Genomic DNA, 24,730 nt, shown 5'->3' with positions numbered 1-24,730 from the left:
AAATAAGCATGCCCCAGGATGTCACCTCCTAACTCTACCCCATGTGGTGCTAGGATAGCATTTCATCTTCTAGAGCCTTCTAGTTTTTTCTTTAGTTAATATTTGGGGAGGCTAGGATGTTCCATTTTTAGGGGATTCTAAAAATCTTCCTATGTGAATACATTCTGGCCTATTGCTCCTGATTTTGTTACACCTTCTCACTATTTGTTGCCTTTTAAGTTGAAAGTGAAGCCACAAGCCCAAGCTGGGTTTCGCTCATGTGCCTTGTCTATCTAAATCAGCAGAGGGAGCAGCAGCCCAGAGTCAGGGGACCAGTACTCTTACTCCAGCTCTGCCACTGTAGCTCCTGTGGGGCCCCAAGCTGGTCTCCCCACCTCTTCGGGTGTTAGGTTCCTCTTCTGAAAATGGGAACAACCATCCCTGCTTTACCTCTCCCAAGGATGTGATGAAGTTAAAGGTGATGTTGAATTAAGCATAAAGCTAATATTGATGTGTGTGATGAAATCCCTTTTGGCTTTGGACAAGAGAGATGCACATTTCATCACCCTACAACCAGCCTGTAAGCTCCTTGCTTGTCTCATTCATCTTTGCATCTCCTTTCACATAGTTCTGCAATGCTGAACACATGGCAGATGCCCAGTAAATACTTGTCAAATTGAGCTTATAGTTTAATGTTTCCATTGTTCATTCTCTCCTGGAGGTCATTTTCTAGCCTTTAAAGTTTCCAAAGTCAGCCCAGACAGAGACTATAATCACTAATGGATCAGAAATCAGGGCTGTGTGTTTAAACAGTCTAAGTAAAGGAAGTGTTTTCATTAGAGATCTACATGCTTCTTGAGCATCTCCTGCTGGGAGGCCTTACATATCATTTACACAATTCCCAGGTCCCTGCAGGTGTCAGACCTGTAGTGCTATTAACCAAATGCTCCCGTGATTGCTTTTGTCCTCTGTGCACAGACAGATGGGTGGGGGCTGGCTATAGACATTTCAGATCTGTGCACAAGCCTCTGTCGAAGGCCTTTCACGTATGATCTATAGCAACTTTTGTTTTCCTCAATTATCGTATTGACCAACCAATTCTGAAGAGATGCTCTGTCCATTTATTCGAGGAATTTCACAGACCATGAGTGACGCTGGTAAAAGAGCTGCAGCTGTGTCTGCAGGTTACCACTGGCTCCATCAGGCCCTGGGTGCTGTCTGAATGACAAGTGGCCGAGAATGAAACAGTCACATATTTTCTTAATTGTAGGCTTAGGGGAATGTTTTTAAAACATGAGATCAGACAAAAATGACCTACCTACATAAAAATCTCCTCCCCAAAGGAGTTTACAGAGGAACACTGCTACTCCTTTTTCTGTTTTCTCACCTCCTTGATTCATTCACTAATAAGAATTGGGCACCAGAATGTTCCAGACATTGGGGTAGGTGTGGGAGTGACCAAGATCCAGGCAGTCTCTGACCTCAAGAGGCTTCCAGCCATTGGGAAAATGCCCACTAACAGCCACTGGACTTAACGTAATTATGTGTATGGCTGGCTGTTAAATCGAATTCTTCAGATTGTTTCTGACATTCAGGCAGAGGACCAAAGGCACAGGGGCAGGTACAATAGGTAGCAGCAACAGCCTGCATGGCCTTAATGGAGTGGCTAGGCCACCTAAGCAAGACCAGCTAAGAGCTTGTGAAATTAATCCTGCTAGCAATTGTGATCATCCACCTGTGGGAAGTTGAGGTAGGAGAGGTCAAGGAGAGGGAGATTTCCAGAGAGGGCCATCTGTGTAAGTTCCCTACCACTATGGGGAAGGCGGGGAGATGCCTCCTTTTCACTTCTAGCCACATGAGAAACGCTTCAGGGAAACCACCCAGCTAGCCTCCCCTGTTAAGGTGAAAAGTGCTCGCTGGGCAAAGTGAAGAGTGGTGGATGCTAGGAGTGAGCTGCATTCATATGTGTTTCAGTGAACCAGATGGGTCCATGGGGAGTCCAATCTGGATGGCCCTGCATGCTGCCCAAGAGGACGGCCTGGAGGGGTGATGCGTAGACAAACGCTGGGTGAAGCAGACCACTGGTAGCCCGGGGCCTGGGGGAGTTGAAAATGACTCACAGGAGGACAGACATTGCCAGGGTCAGGGGAGCTGGCCCTAAGTCTCCCACAGAGAGGTCTCCAAAATCTCACCAAAGTGCTCCACACAAGAAAAGCTGGCCACTGCCCACCTGCCACATCTAGAGAGAGCCAGGGCTGGGCTCCCCCTACACTATCACACTAAATTATTGCTTTCCCCTGGACCTGAGCTGCAGGATCAGAAGCAATAGCCAGCTAGTGGAGAGGTGGTGGAGACAGCAGAAAGGGCCTCCTGTGCAGGCCACCAGGTTGGAAGCAGCCCACGCCAGGGCTAGAAAGGGGGCTGGACTGAAGTTTTGAAGAATATACTGGACTGGACATTTTGACTGTTGAAATGACACCATTCTTGTAACTAAAAAGTACTGAAAGACATTGGTGCCTGCCCAGAACTCCATGTCAGGTGGGGAAGGATAGACTATCGACTGGTTTACTGGGACTGGCAAGAAGCAGGAATGCCATTTGACGATTCCATTATTACTTATGATACAGGGAGTCTAGGGTCCCTTGGGAGAGCAATTTCACAAAATCTATCAAAATAGCTCAGCTGTTATATTTCTAACTCAACTCCAGTTCTCTTACATTCATTTTATGGTGAACAAAGAGACACATGAATAACTTGAGTTTACATTTCAGGTAACATGCTTTTTGGCAATTTTACTGAAATATCACATACTGCATGTAAAGGGCAATAAACTTCAGTATGTAGGTCAGTGACTTTCTGCCTGTGTATATGCCCATATAACTGCCACCCAGGTCAAGATCTGGGACATTTCCAGCACCTGAGGGGGACTCCAAACCTCTGCCCCTCTTCCTGAGTGTTACCCCATGCTCTATTAGTTTTAGTATTGTTCCCATTATGAGCTTTTTATATATTCAGGACAAAATCCTTTATCTGTCAAATGATATTCATTTCTCTCAGTTTGTTCTTTTACATTTAGCATTGCTTATGGTATGTTTTACATATATGCACCCTTTTCCCATTATAAGAGGGTTTTATATATACTTTATCCTATAAACACAGACACACACCGGCACACACACAGAAAACAGAGTCCTTATCACTCTTTCGTTAAAATATATATTCCCTAACACTGTCATAACACAATTAACAAATAAATATAGTCTGAGGTAGAAGACAGGAATTAGCGGATCTTACAACCCCACTCTAGTCACTCATAGCAGCTGAGGTGAGACTTTTACATCTCCAAAAGTCACAGTAGGGGTTAAATTCAGTCCTAATGTGTCTTTGTAGCGGAGATCTCAGAGCTGGGGGGACTTCAAATCCTGTTGGGGCTGTGAAATTAGGGTGATCTTGATGGAAATCCCTGCTCTGGCATTTACTGGCTATGTCTGAGCAAACTATTTAGCTCCTCCACGCCTCCATTTCTTCATCTGTAAAAATGGGGATTAATGCCACTTTTTCCTCTGTAGGAGGGTGAGGATTATGTGAGTTAAAACATACAGAGTAGCCATTACAGATGGAGGCGCAAAGCACTGCGGATGCTGCTCTTGATAGAGATAAGCTTGTGAAAGCGGCATCTGGTCCAAACCCAGACCTTCAAGCAGGCCAAATGCTGTTACCCCCATTTGACCAGTGAACCACGTAAGTCTCAAAGGGGTTCAGTCAGCATTGCCCAGGTAAACTTGCTGTGATGGTGGAAATGTTCTATATCATGGTGCCCAGTGCCTCTAGCCACATGCAGCTAATTGATCACTTGGAATATAGCTAGCGTGGCTAAAAAGCTGGAGTTTTAGTGTTATTGAATGGAATTAAATGTTAATAGTCCCACGTGACTAATGGTTTCAGTATAAACAGCACAGTTCTAGACCACTCAAAAGTACCATAGGGAAACAGACCCAGCTGTCAAAACTCCTCCCAGTCTCCCACAGTGCCTCATTCCTCTGAAACAAGAACCCAACCGGGTGGTCTCCACGATGGCTCCAGCAATAAACCTGCTGAAGGGGGCACACCTATGTTAGGTTTGTGGAGAGGAAAGCAAAACCTTTACGTAACCTCAGAGTCGGTGTTATCTCAGAGAAGACCGTGGCTCTTTCCCAGTAAAGGAACCAACCAGTGAGCATCTGTCTGCCCCACAGAGTTTAGGCTTTGGGGCTGCAGTCCCAGGTCTGAGGTGAAGTGGGGACATGCCCTCTGACTCATTAAGGTGGAAAAGTGCATGCCGCTGTGATGGCCTCTACTTAGTGCGTTCAAGGTCTCAGGGATCAGATTTTCCCAAAATGTGAGTGGACAGGGTTCGTCTCCTCCGTTTCTTATTTTGACAGATGACAGGGGCCCCTTCTAAATTTTTTTGTTGATTATTTGGCATTGCCTAGTGAAACACAATATGCAGTGTTGAATTAGAGCACTGAGTTCAGGTTTGTTCCTTGTTCTTGTCCATTGTTCAAATCTGAAATGGAGGTTGGGCCAGAACAAACACAGCACAGAATTTTTGGTGTGGGTGGGAGAATGAGAAGCCAAAGAAACAGCCAGCTATTGAGCAGGCAGCTGCTGTCACCTCTCCTGACGGCTCCTGGCCTGCTTCCAGCCCTGCCCTCCTCATCCATCCGGGCTCGTGGCGGTCGGCCACAGGGTACTTTTCCGTCACACTCGTATCCTGGTCTCTGCCCTTAAAGAGTGGATCTTCTCTTCCGTTTGCAAGGCAATCTCAGCATAGGGGGGCCTGACCTTTGAGATCTTTGTAGGAGAAAGATGCCTCTCTGCCATGAATGGGGCTTCTTGTCCCCACTTCCTGAAGAAGTTCAAGACTTTACAAGCCCCTTTCCCTAAGCCTTCACCATGGCTGAATGAGACTTCCAGGGGAGAAGTGTGTCACTAGGACTCTGAGCAAGGAGGACAAACCATTGAATTGCACAGAAGTCATCTAGGAGCAGCCTGAAGTTTGGTATCGGTTTAGTTATGATACGGGGCACATGGTCTTTTATGGGTGACTTGAGAACCTGATTCTTAGAATGAAGGTAGGTAGTTTCCTCTGTGAGGACGGATTCTGAATGACAGAAACCCAATTTAAAAAAAAAAAAAACATACTGTATCACTTACTTTATATTAGACACTGTTTTAAGTCGTTTTCAAATATTAAGTCACTTACCGTGACTCCACTTGCTTGAGGGAGAGGAGGTCGATATTGTTATTACCACTGCTTTACAGATGGGGAAATGGAAGCTCAGACTGAACCGTTTCCCTGAGGTTCCACCGATAGCAAATGGCAGCAGCAGGTTTCAGTCCCCGTCGTCTGGCTGCACAGTTTTTGCCGGGAACCCCCAATCTTGCAGCCTCTCCATCTTGCAGGCCAACTGTTGAGATGCAGATCGCTCAAAATGTGAAACATAAAAACCCGCTTCTGACTCAGGACAGTGAGAATAGCACATGTCAACACTGCCAATGCTTTCCCTGTTTCTCAGTCTTTCCTTAGGAAAGTTACTTTTGACCCTGAGTCTATTTTGTGTTGCTCAAAGGATTTGTACTTGCTAAAGGCTGGTGCAGGGAGAAGTGCTGTGCCCCTGCTGATAACCACTACACCTCCCAGGCCGAAATGGTAACAGCAGACGCCCCGGCCAACCTCCCCAGGCCACCTGCAGGAGGTACAGTCAGAGCTGCCTGCGGTGAAGGGCCAGGAAACCCCCACTGTTCTTGAAGTCTCAAGACCCCAGAAATCCCACCTTGATAAGTGGGTGAGATGCTGCCCACTGCTTAGGGGCCACAGAGTGCCACAAGGCTCCTGGGCATGTCCCCAGCTGGTGGGACTTATGGGGATACCAGGAATAAGAAGACAAAATTTAGTCTCAATGTGAGGTGCTAGCAGCTATGAAATGTTTTTAAATGACTAATGAGTTGTCTACTGCTTCAACCTTGCAAATGGTGTTTTACGGGTTTTTTGTTGTTTTTTTGTGTGTGTGTTTCTTTTTTTTAGAGATGGGGTCTTGTTCTGTCACCCAGGCTGGAGGGCAGTGGTGCGATCATAGCTCACTATAGCCTTGACCTACCCCTTGCCTCAAGTGATCCTTCCACCTCTGTCTCCCAAAGTGCTGGGATTATAGCCATGAGCCACTGTGCCTAGCCACAGATGATTTTATACAATCACCATGTCAGAGGATAATCGGTGGCCTATATACTTTTTTTTTTTTTTTTTTTTTTTTTGGGAGACAGAGTCTCACTCTATCTCCTGGCTGGAGTGCAGTGGCGCAATCTTGGCTCACTGCAACCTATACCTCCCAGGTTCAAGCAATTCTCCTGCCTCAGCCTCCCAAGTAGCTGGGATTACAGGCATGTGCCACCACACCAAGCTAACTTTTTTGTATTTTTAGTAGAGACGGGGTTTCACCATATTGACCAGGCTGGTCTCGAACTCCTGACCTTGTGATCCACTCGCCTCAACTTTCCAAAGTGCTGGGATTACAGGCGTGAGCCACTGCGCCTGACATACTTTTTATGTCGGTCTCACCCTTTTATTATTCATCAGCACCCATTCACTTCTAGCTGTCAACACACTGTCAGCCTCTGCGTATCTCAGCTAAGAGATCCCAAACATTCACCAGGCACACACCAGTGTTTGTTCACAAACAGATTTCCCATGACAGCCGCTGAAATGAAATAGAGAATGCTCCATTTAATTTAAACAGGCCAGCAACTTCAGTTCCTTTTGGCCCCTTCTGATTTCCTGGACACATAGGCTGACCCTTATCTTTACAGCAGTGCTGGGTCCTGCTGTGATCTTTTACTGACCACTGCCCTCTCCTTCTCCCCTCAGAACAGATGCCTTAGGCATCACATTTCACTTTAGTTCTTCAGAGATTCATGGGTCAAAAAGGTCTCAGATGAGGAGAGAAACCTGGAAACTTGCACACTAGTTTGGATTCCATTGTTAGCTTGCTAGTTTCCACATTTGTAAAATTGGCACAATTATCTGTGTGGAGTTATAATGCACAAATGAATTATTTGTCATATCTCTCTGGAAAATATGAAATGTAAGAAACTATTGTCTGATAAGTATGGATTTTCTTTTCCTTTTTTTTAATTCCAAAGATAGATTTTTATTCTTTTTTTCTGGTCCAGGCAAACAACCAACCAAGTAAGAAAATCCTAGTTCCTTGAACTACTTACCAAAGTTTTTTATCTTTTATACATTCCTGTTGTTATCCTTTAAACTCTCGTTACAGTGAGACATTTACAGCAGGATTTATTAAGCCAGCATAAGCTAGATTTAAGCTTTTAGGAAGCGTGCCTTCAATGGCACTGATTTTCCATTTTCATTAGCTGCCGAAACAGAAACGTTTTCCCCATTGAACTAGTGGGATTCCTTAACCTTTTGTGGATGGATTTTGTTGATGGAATTTAATGTACTTCGATAGCTTATCTCTGATGTAAGAGTTTTCTGATGCAAGTGCCATGGAGAGCCCTTATTTTTCCTAATTTGTCTCCCCACTCTCGTAATCACTCTTGGACCTTGGAAGCATTTCTGGAGACTGTGGCATGCAAACCTCAGCATGGGGAACAATGATCCTGACATCCCCTGGTCCTTGTTTGATCCAACCGGGCCTGGACCAGTGCTCTCCATCACTTCAGAGCTGCCTCAGAATGCCAAGAGCTGACTTAACGTTTGTGTATCAACTGGTTTTCAAGGCCCCACGGCTCTGCCTTGCCTGTTGCCTTTCTCTTTGTGTTCCTCTCCTGTATACTGTGCTCTCAGATGTCACTAACTTATAGCTCCCAATCTCTTTGCATAAAGTCTCTCCTTGGGTGAATGTCAAAGATGCTACTTCCTATAACTCTGAGTGCATCTTCTCTGTGGGGAAGGAAGAAGGATGCACCCACCAGCTTTCTTTGTCAGTCTTTTTCCCTCCTATGGATCAGGGTAAAAACAAAAGTATAACTAATAGACTACTTTCTAGTTATGTTAGAGTTAAACTCAAAGATAATTTTGTTGGCAGAGGGCATTACTTAACTAAGAAAGTTAAATACAGTTTTAAATATCGGCAATAAAAGGACGCCCTTCCAGACTTTTCTTTTTCCCTCTAGTCTTTGTCATTTTCTTGAAAACGACAATCCATATAAATTTACCACCTACCTAATGGAAAACATAGCATCTGAAAAAAAAAATTCTCTTTTTTTCTGGTAAATGCTTTTTAAACTGACTGATTCCCTTTTGGGGCGTAAAGATGTAAGCTTGAAAGCAATCTGATTCCAGGGTCGTGGGGCAGTATTTAAAGATTCCTGTATGCACAGCTGTTCAGAACTAGGGGCTGAATTTTAGCAGTCATTCAAATGCAGAGTCATTTGTCAGCAAATGATCAAATAAATAGTTTTGTAGATGGGTTTTTTCCTTCTCACTGAATTAGTGTCATTCATTGCCATTTGCCTCTTCCCAGTTATTTTTGTTCTAACATATCTTCCACGTTTTCGCTGTGCCTTCTCCCAGTAGCCTCCCACTTCACATCTGCTAAACTAATTTCCCAAACCACCAGTGTAAAACTTAGGTAGCTTATTACCACTTGTCTCAAAGTCAAGTATTCTCCCCCATGGACTTTTATGCATTCATTCAACAAATGTTTGAGGGCTGACCAGGAGCAAGGCACAGAGCTGACCAGATTTGGGGTTTAATTGTCTGTGGGTTTTACTACCTGAAACATAAGTCCCTAGATGATTTTCAGGCATATATTTTCTCTACATTCTGTTCCTCTTTGAAGATTCAAGAACCTGATGAGTAGTTAATGACTAGTAAGTGTTGAACGTGTATTGGAAAGTTTAGAATTACTGTCGTATTGCTGAGTAGGGTTTAATTCCAAACTTACTGCCCTTCCTTATGTTTTTCTATTAGAATGTTCTTTTTCATCATGTGAACAATGAGGCTTTTAAAATATTTTTGTAGTTAGGCAATGGAAAATGCCAGAAAACCCTGCCCTTTCACTCTTCCAGCGAGAAGCCCTGATTCAGAGTCCCTGTTGCCCCAGGGTGGCGCCGACGCAGGCAGGCCAGCGGTGGTGGCTGGTGGGCAAGGCGAGCAGGTCCCCTGCAGGGGCTCCCATCCCAGGTTTTAGCCAGCACAATCTCCCCTGGAACAGGGTTTCAATGTTAAAGTTTTGAATAAGGTCTCCTCTCCTCAGAAGAGTTGCAAACCACCTTGGTTTAGGAGGTTGTCTCTAGTTCATGAACATGAGGAATGCAAACCTGTGTACCCCAGACCTGTCGAGGCTGATCTGCATATATCGCGATCATTCAGTGCCTTTGCCTCAGCTTCCCAGTTTACAAACTGGCCCGAGTCTAACCTAACTCTACACCACAATTTAAATTCTTCATCTTGTGTAGTCAAGACAGAAAATAGTGGTATGTTTTTCATTTTCTTGAAAATCATTAAGTGAAACCCCCACCTCTTATTTCTGAGCTCAACACATCTGAGTCCTTCTTTATAAGCTCTTTGTTCCAGATTTTAAAATTATTTGTGTGATTTTAATCCACTCTGCAGTATTTCCACTTTCCTTTTAAAACCTCTGGCCACCGTTAGGAATATACTGTACTTATTACACTGAGAAAATTACTCTCATAATTCTCTTTAGCCTCAAACTGTGTTTATAGAATCAGATTTTCCCAATGTCCTAGAGTTCCCTTGGCCATGTATAGTAAATTACTAATGACTACCCTGCTCTCCTGAAAGAATGAATATCATTTCTAAAATGCCTAAGCTATCAACAGGGATTCGTTTTAAAGTGCTAGAAAATCTGATTTATTGCTTTGCAGATGATCTTTCTGGTGTATGATCTAGCCTCATTAATGCAAACTAGTTTATTCAGACTGGAAACCACAGTTTCCAGATCCCTGTCTCAAATGGTCATCAGTGAAGGGAAATAGTTCCAGGCTCAGCGACTGTTTGACATTTCAGCCTTCCCTTCCCAAGCCACTAAGTCACTGATAGCTGCTTTTTTTTTTGAGATGGAGTCTCGCTCTGTCACCCAAGTGGGAGTGCAATGGCATGATCTTGGCTCACTGCACCCTCTGCCTCCTGAGTTCAAGTGATTCTCCTGCCTCAGCCTCCTGAGTAGCTTGGATTACAGGCGCCCACCACCATGCCCGGCTAACTTTTATATTTTTTAATAGGAATGGGGTTTCACCATGTTGGTCAGGCTGGTCTTGAACTCCTGACCTCAGGTAGATCCACCCGCCTCAGCTTCCCTTAGTGCTGGGATTACTGGCATGAGCCACCGTGCCCAGCCCGATAGTTGCTTTTTCTCAAGAGGCTGAGTGGTTTAGCAGTTAAAAACTCAGGCTTTAGCCAAGAGTTTAGCCTGGATCTCAGTCATGGGCCTGCCAGTTGCTAACTGTGTGACCTGGGATAAGATACCTAGATTTTCTGTACCTGGACTTCCCCATATGCAAAATGGAAATCATGATAGTAAATATGTTGCAGGATTGCTATTGACGATTAAATGAGATAATAAAGTAGCTAAAATGTGGCCAGGTGTGGCGGCTCACATCTGTAATCCCAGCATTTCCGGAGGCCAAGGCAGGTGGATTGCTTGAGCCCAGGAGTTGGAGACCAGCCTGGGCAGCATAGAGAGAGCCCCATCTCTAAAAAAAATCTTAAAAATTGACTGGGCATGGTAGCATGTGCCTGTAGTCCCAGCTGCTTGGGAGGCCAAGGTGGGGGGAATCCCTTGAGCCCAGGAGGTCGAGACTGCAGTGAGCCATGATCACACCATTGCACTCCAGCCTGGGTGACAGAGTGAGACCCTGTCTCAAAAAAAAATTACCTAGCATGGGGCAACCTCTCACTGTCTTACTTACAATTACTTTAGGACTTTTTTGTTTGTTTTTTGTTCTTTTTTTTTTTTTTTAACCGATCCAGGGAAAATGCTGATTTTCCTAATTATTTATGAACATGTTGAGTACAGTCAATACAATTTTGGTAAAATAGACTCATCTCACAATAGCATCTCTCCCTTGGAAGATTCTGGCATCATCAGTGGACAATGTTTTGCCCCTAAGCGTGTGCTGGGTGCCACACTCCATCCCTTGACAGTTTTTGTCTTGTTCCTGGCCAGAACTACCCGCTTTTTGCAGGTGGTTTCTGGACCTGCGTTTCCAGGCCCAGCCTCTCCTAAGGGTCAGTAGGGCGTCCCCAAGGGGGGCCCCTTGCAGATGGATGCCCTCCTCAAGCCTCTCTTGGTTTCTTTTGTTAATGTTTCTTTCATGTGCAAACCCACCCAGAAGTCTGCTGCTCCGCCTCCACTGCAGAGCCTTGTTTGTTGAGTTGCTCAGTAATTCTTTTTGAAGGAACAAGAGCTATGGGCTCCTTTTCAGAGAAAGAAATATAAACGTCTTGTATTTTCTGAGCCCTCCACCTTTGAGAGCAGGGCGGTTTCTTTGTTCGAATCCTCTGTCTCCACATCCCTGCTTCAGGAATTGGAAAACAAAAACTAAATTAGACGCTATTGCTTTGATAACTTCAATAAGTACCTCGGGGTCTCTTGGGTGCCATAGATTCGCTCTCCTGGCGCATGAAGCTTCGTGCGGCTTCGTGTCATAAACATGGGCAGGCGACATCTCTCCTCCAGGCCTGCGGGCTCCACCCAGGGGCCAGCGCCAGAGCCAATGCTGACCCGGGAGCGCCATCTTGTGGGCGCCTCGATTGCTGCCTCCGAGAAGGCGCTCGGGTACGTCTTATTCCACCGTTTCAGCACTTGGGGAAATGTAGCCAAAAATTACATGCCGGACAATTACAACATGGCTGTCAGCCAGACATTAGGAATCACTTATATTTGGATTTAAATAGGGCAAATGTCTTTTTGCTGCTTTAGATTTCTTTTTATTGAAGAGCAGCTACTGTATTTTCAACAGGGACTTTTGAATGACCAATTCTGTATTTTACATGCATTTGTAAAAAAAATCATTCTAGGTAGTACATCAGAAGATCTAGATTTCTTTTACTTTTTGAGGTTTTGTTTGTTTTGCGTGACCTTTTTTTTTGGTAGATAAAGGTAATGTAAGGTCTTGCTACTCAAAAGGTGGACCCCGGGCCACCAGCATCAGCGTCACCCGGGAGCTTGTTGGAAACGCAGAATCCTTATCCCTGTTCCAGATCCCCTGAATCAGAATCTAATTTTAGCCACAACCCCTAGTGAGCCCTGTGCACATGACAGTTTGAGAAGGGCAAGTATAAAGGACTATGAAGGAGTCAGAAGGACTGGTGTTCTTGTCCCAGCCCCTCCATTTCCCCATGCTTCTCATCTCAGCCCATGTGATCACCTCTCTTCAGCCTCTGTGGCCCATATGTGACGCGAGACCATGAGATTATGGTTCCTGACTTGTCTGATGCTGGGTCAGCTAAGAAAGGATTAAAATTATATACACGGCCGGGCACTGTGGCTCACGCCTGTAACCGCAGCACTTTGGGAGGCCAAGAAGGGCAGATCATTTGAGGCCAGGAGTTCGAGACCAGCCTGGCCAACATGGCGAAACCCCATCTCTACAAAAAATACAAAAATTAGCTCGGCGTGGTCGTGTGCACCTGTAGTCACAGCTATTCGGGAGGCTGAGTTATGAGAATCCATTGAACCTGGGAAGCAAAGGCTACAGTGAGTCCAGATTGTGCCACACTCCAGCCTGGGCAACAGAGTGAGACTCTGTCTCAAAAACAAACAAATGACAACAAAAAATTATATACTAAAGGTCACTTTGTACATGGTAAAAACCTATGCAAATGTAAGCAAAAATTATGGATGGCAAAAATTCTTCCATTTCATACTCCGCTATCAGAGATTCTGCTTTGCATTATATCAGAGTCTGATTTATATCATCAGCAGCAAAGCAGCTATTCAACTGCGACCATTTGTCATGCTTCAAATAGTGTCTTGGCAGATTTCATTAAGTCTTTCAAAGGTCCCTCTCAGACCAGTCTTCCCAGAGTTCAAAATAATAAAATTACATTATGTTTTTCTTAACAGGACCTTTCCCACATTTGCCGTCCTGGTGCCCCAGAAGCGTCCCCCCCCCCCCAACTCCCCCCTCCCCCCCTGAGCCCAGTATGGGGCACAGTAGGTACTCACTAATGCCGGTTGATTAAACCACTAATTGGCCCTCAGCGCGGTCTAAACAGTAACCTGATATCCTTCACACTAATTGTGCATTTATGATAATCAGATTATTTGCATCATTAGAGACCTGACATAGCTACATGAGGACTTGGTTGTCTCACTAATATATATGAAATATTCATTAAGGAAATAAAGTCCTGATGGCTGAGAATGTAGTGCACAAAGATTGACGAAGGTGAGAGCATTAACTGTTTACAAATGTCCCTTTACCTTGAAAGGAGGTAGAGTGGAACCAAAGGAAAGAACACTGGCAAACTATTACTCTCTTCTCTTTACATGCATTTAAAAAAAATTAATAGCAAAAAGGTGTTTGGCAATAAATAGGTGAAATTTTAGGAAAACATCATCTGAAGCCTTAATATTGATGAGATATTGACATCTGTATTGCTCCCGGGCCCCAGTGGCTCTTGTTTCTGAAGAATTGGGACTGTGGTCAAACGGTGAAAAGTAAAATATTGGGAATAATTTATTACACCATTTGCCACCCAGCTGAGGTACAAAAATACTAAATTCAAATTAGATTAGACTTGCATCGTCTACAATTTGTGAAATTATGATCTTGTTAATTGTTTTTACCAAATATAGCAAAATCTTGCTCTTTTCTTTTTATCTGATTGGTTGCAATTAACAATGTTCTCTCCAATCATTTAAAAGGATTCAGAATGTCAGTGCTTCGAAATTACTTTCCTTAAAGTTAAATGTAATTATAATAGGTAACTTTATATGGGGGAAAATAAACACTCATGACTGTACGTATAAAGATATAGTCTATCAGAGTAAGATTCTCAAAAGCAGGACTTTGCAGTGTTCAGTTCATCTCTGAATACCTAACAATTCCTCTCTGCTGCCTGTATGTGTTTTATAAGGATACGTTTAATTAAGTAATGAAAGAGACACAGTTCTACCTTTTTGTTCTTTTTTTCCCAACATTTACCTTGAAAATTTTTTGAGAGAAAAATTGCCAGAATAAAGGAATCCCTCCGTAATCATTCACATGTTTAACATGTATTCTCTCTCTCTCTCTCCCCAGACTCCCTCTAAGAACAAAAACTTGTTCTTTTAAAAAAAGAATTGCATTTTTATTTTAGTTCAGGGGGTACATATGCAGGTTTTGTGTGGTGCTAAGATTTGGGCTTTATTGATCTCATCACCCAGATAGTGAATATAATATACAATAGGAAGTTTTCCAGCCCTTGCCCCCACCTCCCTCCCTCCTTTTGGAGTCCCCAGTGTCTACTGTTGCCATCTTTATGTCCACGTGAACCAAAGATTTAGCTCTCACTTATAAGTGAAAACATGTGATATTTGGTTTTCTGTTTCTGCATTAGTTTGCTTAGGATAATGGCCTCTAGCTTCATCCATGTTGCTGTAAAGAACATGATTTCTTTTTTTTTGTTTTTTGAGATGGAGTCTCGCTCTGTCACCCAGGCTGGAGTGCAGTGGCGCGATCTTGGCTCACTGCAAGCTCCACCTCCCAGGTTCACACCATTCTCCTGCTTCAGCCTCCAGAGTAGCTGGGACTACAGGCGCCTGCCACCATACCCGGCTAATTTTTTGTATTTTTACTAGAGACGGGGTTTCACCGTGTTAGCCAGGATGGTCTCGATCTCCTGACCTCGTGATCCACCCACCTCGGCTTCCCAAAGCGCTGGGATTACAGGCATGAGCCACCACACCTGGCCCATGATTTCATTTTTTAAGGCTGCATAGTATTCCATGGTGTATGTATACCACATTTTCTTTATCTAATGCATGGTTGATGGGCACCTAGGTTGATTCTGTGTCTTTGCTATTATGAATAATGCTGCAATGAACATGCAAGTATACGTCTCTTTTTGGTAGCGCAATTTATTTTTCTTTGGGTATATACCCAGGGATTGCTGAGTCAAATGGTAGTTCTATTTTTAGTTCTTTGAGAAATCTCCAAACTGCTTTCCACAGGGACTGAACTAATTTGCATTCCCACCAATAGTGTATAAGTGAAGAACCTGCTCTTATGTAGCCAACAGTAAAATGATCAAATTCAGGAAAATTTCACATTGGCAGAATGCTCTCTACTAGTGCATAGTCCTGATTCCGTTTTTGCCAGTTGTCATAGTAATGCCGTTTTAAAGCATTCGCCTCTTGACTCCAGGTTCACAGGTTGCATTTAGCTGTTGTCCCTTTGGTGTCCTTTGAGCTGGAAGAGTTCCTCAGTTTGTCTCTGTTGTTTATGACACTGACATTTCTGAAGAATACAGGCCAATGCTTCTCCAAAATTAGATCAATATTATGCACTTTAGGCAGAAATACTAAGGATGTATTACGTTACAGAGCATTACATTAGTAGACATATGATGTTGGTTTCGTCCATCATGGGGGATGGTAACTTTGATCACTTGGGATAAGGTGATATCTGCCAGATTCTCCCTTTGTAATTAATAAGTAATCTCTGAGGTATACTCTGACGCCGTTAATTCTGTTCTCTAATACACTTCATTCAACCATTTTAGCATTGAGTCATGATCCTTGCCTGAGTCAGTGATTACTGCTTTGGTTGGAAATGGTGATTTTTGGCCGGGTGCAGTGGCTCTTGCCTGTTCGGTGGCTCCCAGCACTTTGGGAGGCCAAGACAGGCAGATTACTTGAGGTCAGGAGTTTGAGACCAGCCTGGCCAACATGGCGAAACCCTGTCTCTACTAAAAATACAAAAATTAGCCAGGCATGGTGGCACGCACCTGTAATCCCAGCTGCTCAGGAGGCTGAGGCAGGAGAATCGCTTGAACCCAGGAAGCGGAGGTTGCAGTGAGCCGAGATCACGTCACTGCACTCCAGCCTGGGTGACAGAGTGAGACTCCATCTCAAAAAAAAAAAAAAAAAAAAAAAAGAAAGAAAATGGTGATTTTCTAACTCATTTATTTCTTTGCATCTACTATTTGGAATTCTACTATAAAGAATACCTTTAGGCTGGGTGCAGTGGCTCACGCTCGTAATCCCAGCGCTTCAGGAGGCTGAGATGGGAGGGTCGCTTGAGCCCAGGAGCTTGAGACCAGTCTGGGCAACATGGCAAGACCCTGTCTCTACAAAAAATTTAAAAATTAGCTGGGCATGGTGGCACACACATGTAGTCCCAGCTACTTGGGAGGCTGAGGTGGGGGACCCCCTTGAGCCCAGGAACTTGAGGCTGCAGTGAGCTATGATCACACCACTGTACTCCAGCCTGAGTGACAGAGAGAGACCCTGTGATTAAAAAAAAAGAATAGTTTTATTTTCTACCTTTTAAAATCTGTCTGTCTTTGTGAGCATCAGTATCAATAAGGACTTACAGGTTCTTCTTATTAAACTGGTTATTGCTCATCACTCTCATTATTCATTTTGATGCTTATATTGTCCCAACTTTCCCCAGTGGCTGCGTCTTCAATCTCACTTCTATGTTCATTCGATGTGGACCCATTAGTCTGTATCATTCTTTAGCTCTTAGCATATCTATAGTGATATAGATATAGATGTTGATAGCCTTAGCATATTTTCATTCAGGTTACTGCTTAAATGACAGATTTTGTTCTTGCAGCAAATATTCTTTGAGATACTGGTATGTCACAGTTACTAATCTTACTCATGGTCCAGAAAAAAGCCAGGCAATTACATTGGCCCTTGCAATGGAATACAGGGAGTTGACAGCCGTGAGCTACGTGTGCCATGGGTGCACAAAGAAAAGCTCCCAGTCCCACTGGGTGAATTAAGAAGACTCCAGGGAGAGTGCATATCATCTCCTAGGCCCAAAATATGAATAGAGATAAATGTATGGAGGCGGCATAGTGTTCCAGGCTATAGGAAGCACATATCTCTTGAGGAACTGAAGGCATTTGTTAAGTCTAGGACAGTGTGAGTGTGTTGGGGGCGTGGTATGTGTTGCAGGCCACAGGGATGCAAGCAGTGTGAGAGAAGAGGCTGGAGGGGTGGGCCAGGGCCTTGTAAGCTCTGTTAAGGACCCTTCCCAATGGCTGTCCCTAGAGACAGTTGTTCTCAACACTGACTGCACATTTGCACCACCCGGGGAGCCCCTGGGGGAGCCTGTCAGAAATACCAATAAGAGACCCCCATTCCAAACCAATTAAATCAGGATCCTAGGTGTGGCGGGGAACTCTAGGGTCCATACATTTTAATTTCCATACCTAGCTTCTAGAGAATTTATCATGGAGAATGTTGTCATGTATCATAGAGCTAACCCTTTCAAAACTAAAATTTAAAAATATTATTTTATTTTATAGGATTTTGAACTCAACAATGAACTAAAGATGAATGTCCTAAATTTGCTAGAAGAAGTTTTGCGAGACCCAGACCTTCTTCCCCAAGAAAGAAAAGCCACCGCGAATATCCTCAGGTGAAGGCAACTGAAGATGCCAACTGGATGACATTGGTTGATTCCTGCTATGTTCGTAGAATATAAGAGCCCAGCAAACCAGAAGAATAAATCTTAGAATCCTGGGGACAGTGGGGATTATGTTCTTAGCAGTAAAGTGTTATGTATTATCTTCCCTTTCCTGGGGGCAATTTGGGGTCTGCTGTCTCAGGAAGACGTGGGACGGGGTGGTATAACTTGTGTGGAGTGCAATTGCTGTTATCTATGGAGGCAGACAGTGGTTTACTCTAGAACCAACAGTTAAAGAAAGGAACCCTTGAGGAGCCTCTTCTGCAAGTCCAGCAGGCATCAAAGAGAGATGATGTTTCCTCCTGTGGGTTGTAATTGTTTATTGTAAGCTCATGTTTGTGAGGGTGGTCGTGTCTGTGGGAGTCTCATGCACCTAAAATGTGGATGTGACATCACAGAGTAGAGATGAATTTTCTTTGGCTCATTTCACTGGTCCTCGACCAGCTTTTCTACAGCTTGTCAGTTTAGGATTTCCACATCACATAGGTGGTATGATTATGGGGGATTGTATAAGGTATGACTCCACACTTCTATGTGATAAAGGCTTCAACTTTGGGTGTACTGCTAGAGATGGTGTCCATAGTTGTTGCACCCAGTATCCAAGTGGGTAACAAGCTTTCTTATAGCTTCTTGAACTGGTGGGTGGATTTTTTTTTTGTCCACTCTGTGGAAAGGGCAGCCATTGCTAGCTTTGTGCAGACATTTCAGCTGCAGCTTCCCAGCTCACTCATAACTACGTCCTCTGTCCCTGCTTGGGGATGGGAAGCCCAGCATCTCTCTGCCAGGGTCTGGTGCTTCTTTACCACTCTCATTTCTAGTTCCCTCTTCATTTACAACCTCTAGAAATGACCCTTCCTTTCCTCGAAGCTTGGCTGCATTGTCTCCTTGTTACATGTTATCCAGAATGTTTGTGTCATCCACAGGCAGTCTATTTTAGCTCAGTTCGTATTTTTGCAAGTCCTTCCCTGATGCAGCAACACCAGATGTTGGTTTGTGATGTGTTAGCAACTGGTCTTTCTTAGTCCCTCATTAGCTGAAGATCCCATAGCCAGATCATTCTTTGGTGTTGGGGCTTTTATGGTTAGAATTGTATCTCCCTACCCCCTAAAAGATATATTTAAGTCCCAACCTCCCATACCTCAAAATGGACCTCATTTGGAAATAAGGCCATTGCCAATGTAATCAGTTAAGATGAGGTACTGGAGTAGGGTGGACCCCAATCCACTTTGATTGGTATCCTTTTAAGAAGTCAACCATGGAAGACAGATACAGAGACAATGCCATCTGAAGATGGAGGCAGAGACTGAGTTATGCAGCTGTAAGCCAAAGAAGGCCAAAGATCACTGGCAAACCACCAGCAGCTAAAAAGGCAAGGGAGGGTTCCCCTCCGGGACTCAGAGGCAGCATAGCCCTGCTGACAGTTCGATTACAGACCTCTGTCTGGAAGGTGAGACAATACATTTCTGTTGTTTTAAGCCACCCAGTTTGTGGGATTTTGTTAGGGCAGCCCTAGGAAACAGTTAGGGGCCTTCTTTACTTTTTTCATTCTGTGAAAACATCTAAGTAAGCCCAGGGATTCCAATACTGTGTCTGTTTTCAGATTTTAAAATTGTAAGTACATATTGAGGTGAAGCCTGGTTTCAGTGCATGAGGGACTCTGAGTGATTACTGTTTCTTTTCTCTTCATAACTAGTTTGTTATGCTCTTTGCATTTAAAACACTAATATTTAAAAACTACATTCTGGAAGTTTGTGCCCCTAGGGATATTTGACTAAATAGCTGTCAGGGAAGTGAGGGTGTTCAGGCTGGGGAAAACTGTCAGGATCAACCAATATGAGGGTCTTTTGTTGCCAATCCCCTCAAGACGCCCATGCCAGACTTTACCATCAATTCTGAGAGCTTTCTCTCTGCACCAAGAGGTGACCTCAGACGTCAGTCAGTTGGAGTTGGTTCTTAAGATGAATCCTGTTTGCCATCCCAGGTCTTGATTATTCATCAGGCTTCAGATGTGCCAGTTCTTTCTGCTGAATAATGACCTGAGAGTTAGCAGTGAAAGATTGATAGGGAATAGAAATTTTAGTAGGCAGTAGAGCTTGAAACTACAACAGTGAGCAGAGTCTGATTCTACCTTTTGCAGGATGTCACAGGGCTAAATCTTGGCTTGGCCATTTATGGATGTCAAGTTCTCAACCAGTCCAAACCTGTTTCCTCATTTATAAAGTGGGACTCACAATAGCTACTTCATTAGGTTGTTGTGAAGAGTACATGACATGAAATGTATAAGGAGGTTAACATGATGCCTGAAAAGTCATTAGCACGGGTAGTAAACTGAGTATTATTACTGTTAGAAGCACTGACAGTAGTTCCTGGAAAAAGTAGTTTCTGCTGTTAAGGCCATATGGCCCAAGTGAAACCAGGCTGGATCTTAGTCAACTCAACTTTCTTTAGGCTTTGTCACCTTTTCCACACAAAGAGAGTGTGGACCAATCCCAGGACAGACACTGGTTGCTCGTGGCTCTGTTTTTGGACTACCCTAATTGAAAGAGGGATTTTCTATTCATGCAACTTGGATAATCCCATTTCCTTTATTTGGCGTTTCATTATAAATGCACAATTATTAAACTGATGATACTGCTGATAGACGTGGTAGTGATGGTGGTGGGGAACCCAGGATCCTGGAATGTTCATCAATGCCCAAGCGTCACCAGCAGACTAGAAGCAAATCTTTTCTCTATCAGAACTGAACCAGAAGTGCAGAGGCCTCCACATCTGAAGGGAAAGAATTCTGAACCATGCCCTCTAGAAAATACAGGCTATGACTGTGAGAGAAAAAACATATCATATGGTGGTTAAGTGCAGCCCTGACATTTAGAGATTTATATGCATTCCTGACATATAAGAGATATGAACATAAAACACGTTTTTACGCATAGGTTGCATTAATGCAATAAAGCAAACGCTCTTTTGAATGAAGCCTCCCTGACAGTCTCACAGGGGTCACTTGATGATGAATACACTTAATTGCCATATATAGTTTGTTGCCCTGTTTGTAAATAAAAACCTGTACTCAAAACTTATATTTCTAAAATACCATCTCTCCTCCTCCAAAGTTGTCTAACTAGCTGTCTCCAAAATCTATTCAGTGTAGAGATTTTTCTAGATACCCAACATGCCACAAAATAAAAAGAAACAGTGATTAACTTCTTGGATGTTCAACTGTGATGGGCTCAGGTCATAGAAAAGTCATCCCCAAACCCCACATAGCATCAACGAGAAGGCATAAAATGTTAGGTAACTTAATGGCACCAGAGTGCCTCTTGGAAAATGAGGGTAAGATCATTGAGAAGAGGAACATTTGATGGGAGCTAACTAACTTTTTGACCTTTTCTTTCCAAGGGAAAGATATTACCCAGCTTCATAAAAAGATCTTTCCCACTGGTACACATAATTATGGAGCCACAGATCTCTCTTCAGGAACCTAGAATGGTGGAAAAGATGACGTGCACTTTCGGAAAAGTCACTTTTATCCCCCATGTGTAACCCTTACAATGTGATTTAATAGGCTTTGGAGAAAGAGTTAGCTTTAACTTATTTTTTCCTCATCTTAATCTGCCCTTTAAGATAAAATGACTATTTCTTTCTACTCACAAATAATATGGCTAAGTGCCAATAAGAGGGCTGCTACTAGTATAATCTAGAAGGCTCCTGCTCCCCCTTCAGACAGCCGAGGGAAAGGAGTTGTTATTGACTGTGTGCTGTGTGTGGGACCCTTGAAGAGGTGCCTTCCCTGAGCCTGCTTAAGAGAAGCGCAGAGTAAAGGAAGGGCCCACAACCCCAAGCAACTTAGTCAGTGTCTTTGAGCTTTTGTTTCCTTATCTGTAAAACAGAGATCACAATGCCTGCATTATCCACTGTCCTGTGTAACAATCCCTTGGAAGGGATTTGTTAGGACACAGGAGATAGTGCATGTCAAATGTTTAGCACAAGCCTGGCATAGAGCAGGCATACAGGAAGCCATTTCTGTTGATATTATATTTTTGAGGGTTGTGGTTGTTTTAATCAACTCAGAACACAACAGAACATCACATCATCATTACTTCTTTTAAAAGTAGCTTCCTCCAGCAGAGTACATGGTTTGCGACCGTTTAACTATTTTATTTTATTTTATTTATTTATTTTTGAGACTGAGTCTCGCTCTGTTGCCAAGGCTGGAGTGCAGTGGCGCGATCTCAGCTCACTGCAAGCTCCGCCTCCCTGGTTCACACCGTTCTCCTGCCTCAGCCTCCCGAGTAGCTGGGACTACAAGCACCCGCCACCCGCCTAGCTAATTTTTTTGTATTTTTAGTAGAGACAGGGTTTCACCGTGTTAGCCAGGATAGTCTCGATCTCCTGACCTCGTGATCCGCCCACCTACTATTTTAATACTTTTAATATGTGCTTGTGCCTTCCTTTTGGAAAACATAAAATGCCTGGCTCCAATGGCAAATTATGTAATTGGATGCCTACTGGACTCCAGTTTTCCTGGACTCTGAACTTCTGTTGGACATAAAATACCCTCTACTCTGAAACCAGTATCTAAGGTATTAACTTGTGTTTATTCATTTACTCATTCATTCATTCATTCATCATTTATTTTTTAAAAAGGTATTTATTGAGAGCTGAATAACATGTATGAGATTCAGGGCCAAAAGTGTCTGAGGGAAGTCCATCTGAACTGCAAGGGGGAGAAGCTATCTGCTGGCTCCTGCCTGGCATTGTTCAGAGTCTTGCCACATGGGAACCCCCTGTGCTTCTGGTCTACGTAAGCTTGAGAAGGGGGTGGCCCTGCGTCTCCTGCCTCTGTGACAGCAGGGAAAGCCCACGGTAGGGGATAGAGGTGTGGGGAGGAGGGCACTCAGGCCTGGGAGTACAACTGGCTGATAGCATTAGCGGATCCATTTTACATTATAGATGGTAACTCAGAGCACACCCAACTCACCCTCAGACTCACTGTGATGGTGGTGGTTTCATTTACAACCTGTGTGTAACAGGTTGCCTCTTTGTTCTAAATCAGCTGTCCCGATGATTCTCTCATGCCTTGAGCATGTTTTCTGTTTGGGGATTGCTCATCTCCAGCTCAGCAGTCGGTTGTGCTGCATGGCCTTGTAGACCCAAATCCTCAGACCTCCCATCCAGGGAAAACCAAACTGCATTTGTAGTTTTGTTCCTAGGTTGTCTATTTTTTTTTCATGGAGGATAATTTGATATATTTTTCAGGGCCCTTTCACAAGATGACCAAGATGACATCCACCTAAAATTAGAGGATATAATTCAAATGGTAAGTCTGACCACATTTTTATCCAGCACAACTATGTGCAAACTACCTCTCCAAGGCGAGCAATGTGCTTGTAACTGATCAAGGAGTGTTGTAGTATTAGGCCGTCTGTCCTATCTATGAAGCTCTGTGAGATGAACCACATTTGGCGTGGGGTCTAGCAGTTGGTCTAAGATATTCATGTTGGCTTTTGATATTTTTAGCTTTCTGCCATTTTTTTCATAGTTAGAATTTAGTGGTGAACTTCATGCTTCCACGCATGCAGCTGTCTGCCTCGCTGACCTGCAATGAGATGGCAGGCGGCCTCTCCTGGGTGTTTCATTTCCCTCCCTCATCTCTTGCAGACTGACTGCATGAAGGCCGAATGCTTTGAGTCCTTGTCGGCCATGGAGCTGGCAGAACAGATCACCCTCCTGGACCACGTCATTTTCAGAAGCATTCCCTACGAGTGAGTGCCACCCCCCACAGCAGCAGGGCTTGGCTGCACTAGCTGGCTTAGAAGTTGACATTATTCCTAAGGCAGGTTGTGTGTATGTCTGTCCCCTCAGTTCCTGTGTGAATATCTACCAATTGTTTCCATCCATGGAACTGGCACGCCTCTGTGTCCAGCACTGTGCAGGATGGGGGCAGGACCAACAACAGCAAGGGACACACAACCTTGCCCAGGGACTTAGTCAACTTAAGTATGTGTCAGAGTAATTTCGAGTGTTTTTAATGCCTATACAAAATAATTCCTGTATGCTCCATCTCGCTTGCCCCTTGTTTCTTGCTGTGTCTGGTGACCTGCTCAGGAATGAAGTGAATGATCAGGGATGCTGCCCTGAAGACAGCCCATCTGACCAGGTGGAGCTTCTGCCCCGCTGAACTGCCTGGTCAGGGGAAGGTGCGGTACAAGCCTAAAACGAGCGCTTTTTCAGCCCTGACTGTGTGCGCCCTCCTGAGCTCTGGGGAGAACCAAACACAATCCCTGCCTTTGAAATCTGCATCCTCCAGGAGAGAATGGCAGGCAGGGCAGAGCGGAGGGAGAAAATTCTGCTTCTGACCAACATTTTTGGTAGTGATGAAATTTTTGGACCCTCTGCTAAGGCTTAATGTTTTTAAAAACTAATCCTGGGAAAATAGTCTTGATTTCTAAGGTAGTACTTCACCTCTTTATTTCCCTTGTGTTGGTTCTTGTTTTTGAACTTCAGAGAAGCCTTTATAGGATCCTAATAGGGACGCAGTTCCAAACATTTATAAGAGAAAGCTGGAACTGAAGAATCTTCCTTTTTGGCATTGAGAGGTAAACTGCAACAGCCAAGGTAAAATTCACTTGTGAGGCTGGCAGCAGCAGGTGTCAGGAACCATTCTAGGCCGTGTCAAATGGAATGTTTCTAATATTCATGACAACTGTCCAGGATCGTAGCCACCATATTTTTAAAAACTTAATTGGTTTTGTGTTTTGTTTTGAACTTTCAGGGAGTTTCTTGGGCAGGGGTGGATGAAGCTGGATAAAAACGAAAGAACTCCTTACATTATGAAAACCAGCCAACACTTTAACGACGTGAGTAACCATAACAGTAAAACCTTGGGCGTGTCACAGGAAGATGGATATTGGGGTCTAAAGACTCCTCTAAAATAAAGCAACTCTGTCACCCACTTTTTTTTTTTTTTTGAGACAGAGTCTTGCTCTGTCACCCAGGCTGGAGTGCAATGGCATGATCTCGCTCACTGCAACCTCCACCTCCCTGGTTCAAGCAATTCCCCTGCCTCAGCCTCCTGAGTAGCTGGGATTACAGGCGTGTG

At 44.0% G+C, this 24,730-nt stretch overlaps 1 protein-coding gene across 4 annotated transcripts in view; it reads left to right on the top strand.

Annotated features, from left to right (window-relative positions):
* The window catches only part of RASGRF2 (Ras protein specific guanine nucleotide releasing factor 2), a 270,733-nt gene that overhangs the window by 224,393 nt on the left and 21,610 nt on the right, over window positions 1-24,730 (top strand). For all 4 annotated transcript variants that reach the window (XM_032156933.2, XM_058440755.1, XM_058440754.1 and 1 more), the window contains exons 19-22: window positions 17,471-17,583; window positions 22,888-22,948; window positions 23,290-23,393; window positions 24,404-24,488. In XM_032156933.2, coding sequence (XP_032012824.1) covers window positions 17,471-17,583; window positions 22,888-22,948; window positions 23,290-23,393; window positions 24,404-24,488 — 363 coding nt within the window. The remainder of the gene's footprint in view (window positions 1-17,470; window positions 17,584-22,887; window positions 22,949-23,289; window positions 23,394-24,403; window positions 24,489-24,730) is intronic.

The sequence above is a fragment of the Hylobates moloch genome, unplaced genomic scaffold, assembly GCF_009828535.3.
Source record: "Hylobates moloch isolate HMO894 unplaced genomic scaffold, HMol_V3 SCAFFOLD_6, whole genome shotgun sequence".
Taxonomy (NCBI): Eukaryota; Metazoa; Chordata; class Mammalia; order Primates; family Hylobatidae; genus Hylobates; species Hylobates moloch.
Note: the sequence above shows the minus strand (reverse complement) of the source record. Positions and strands in the feature narration are given on the sequence as shown.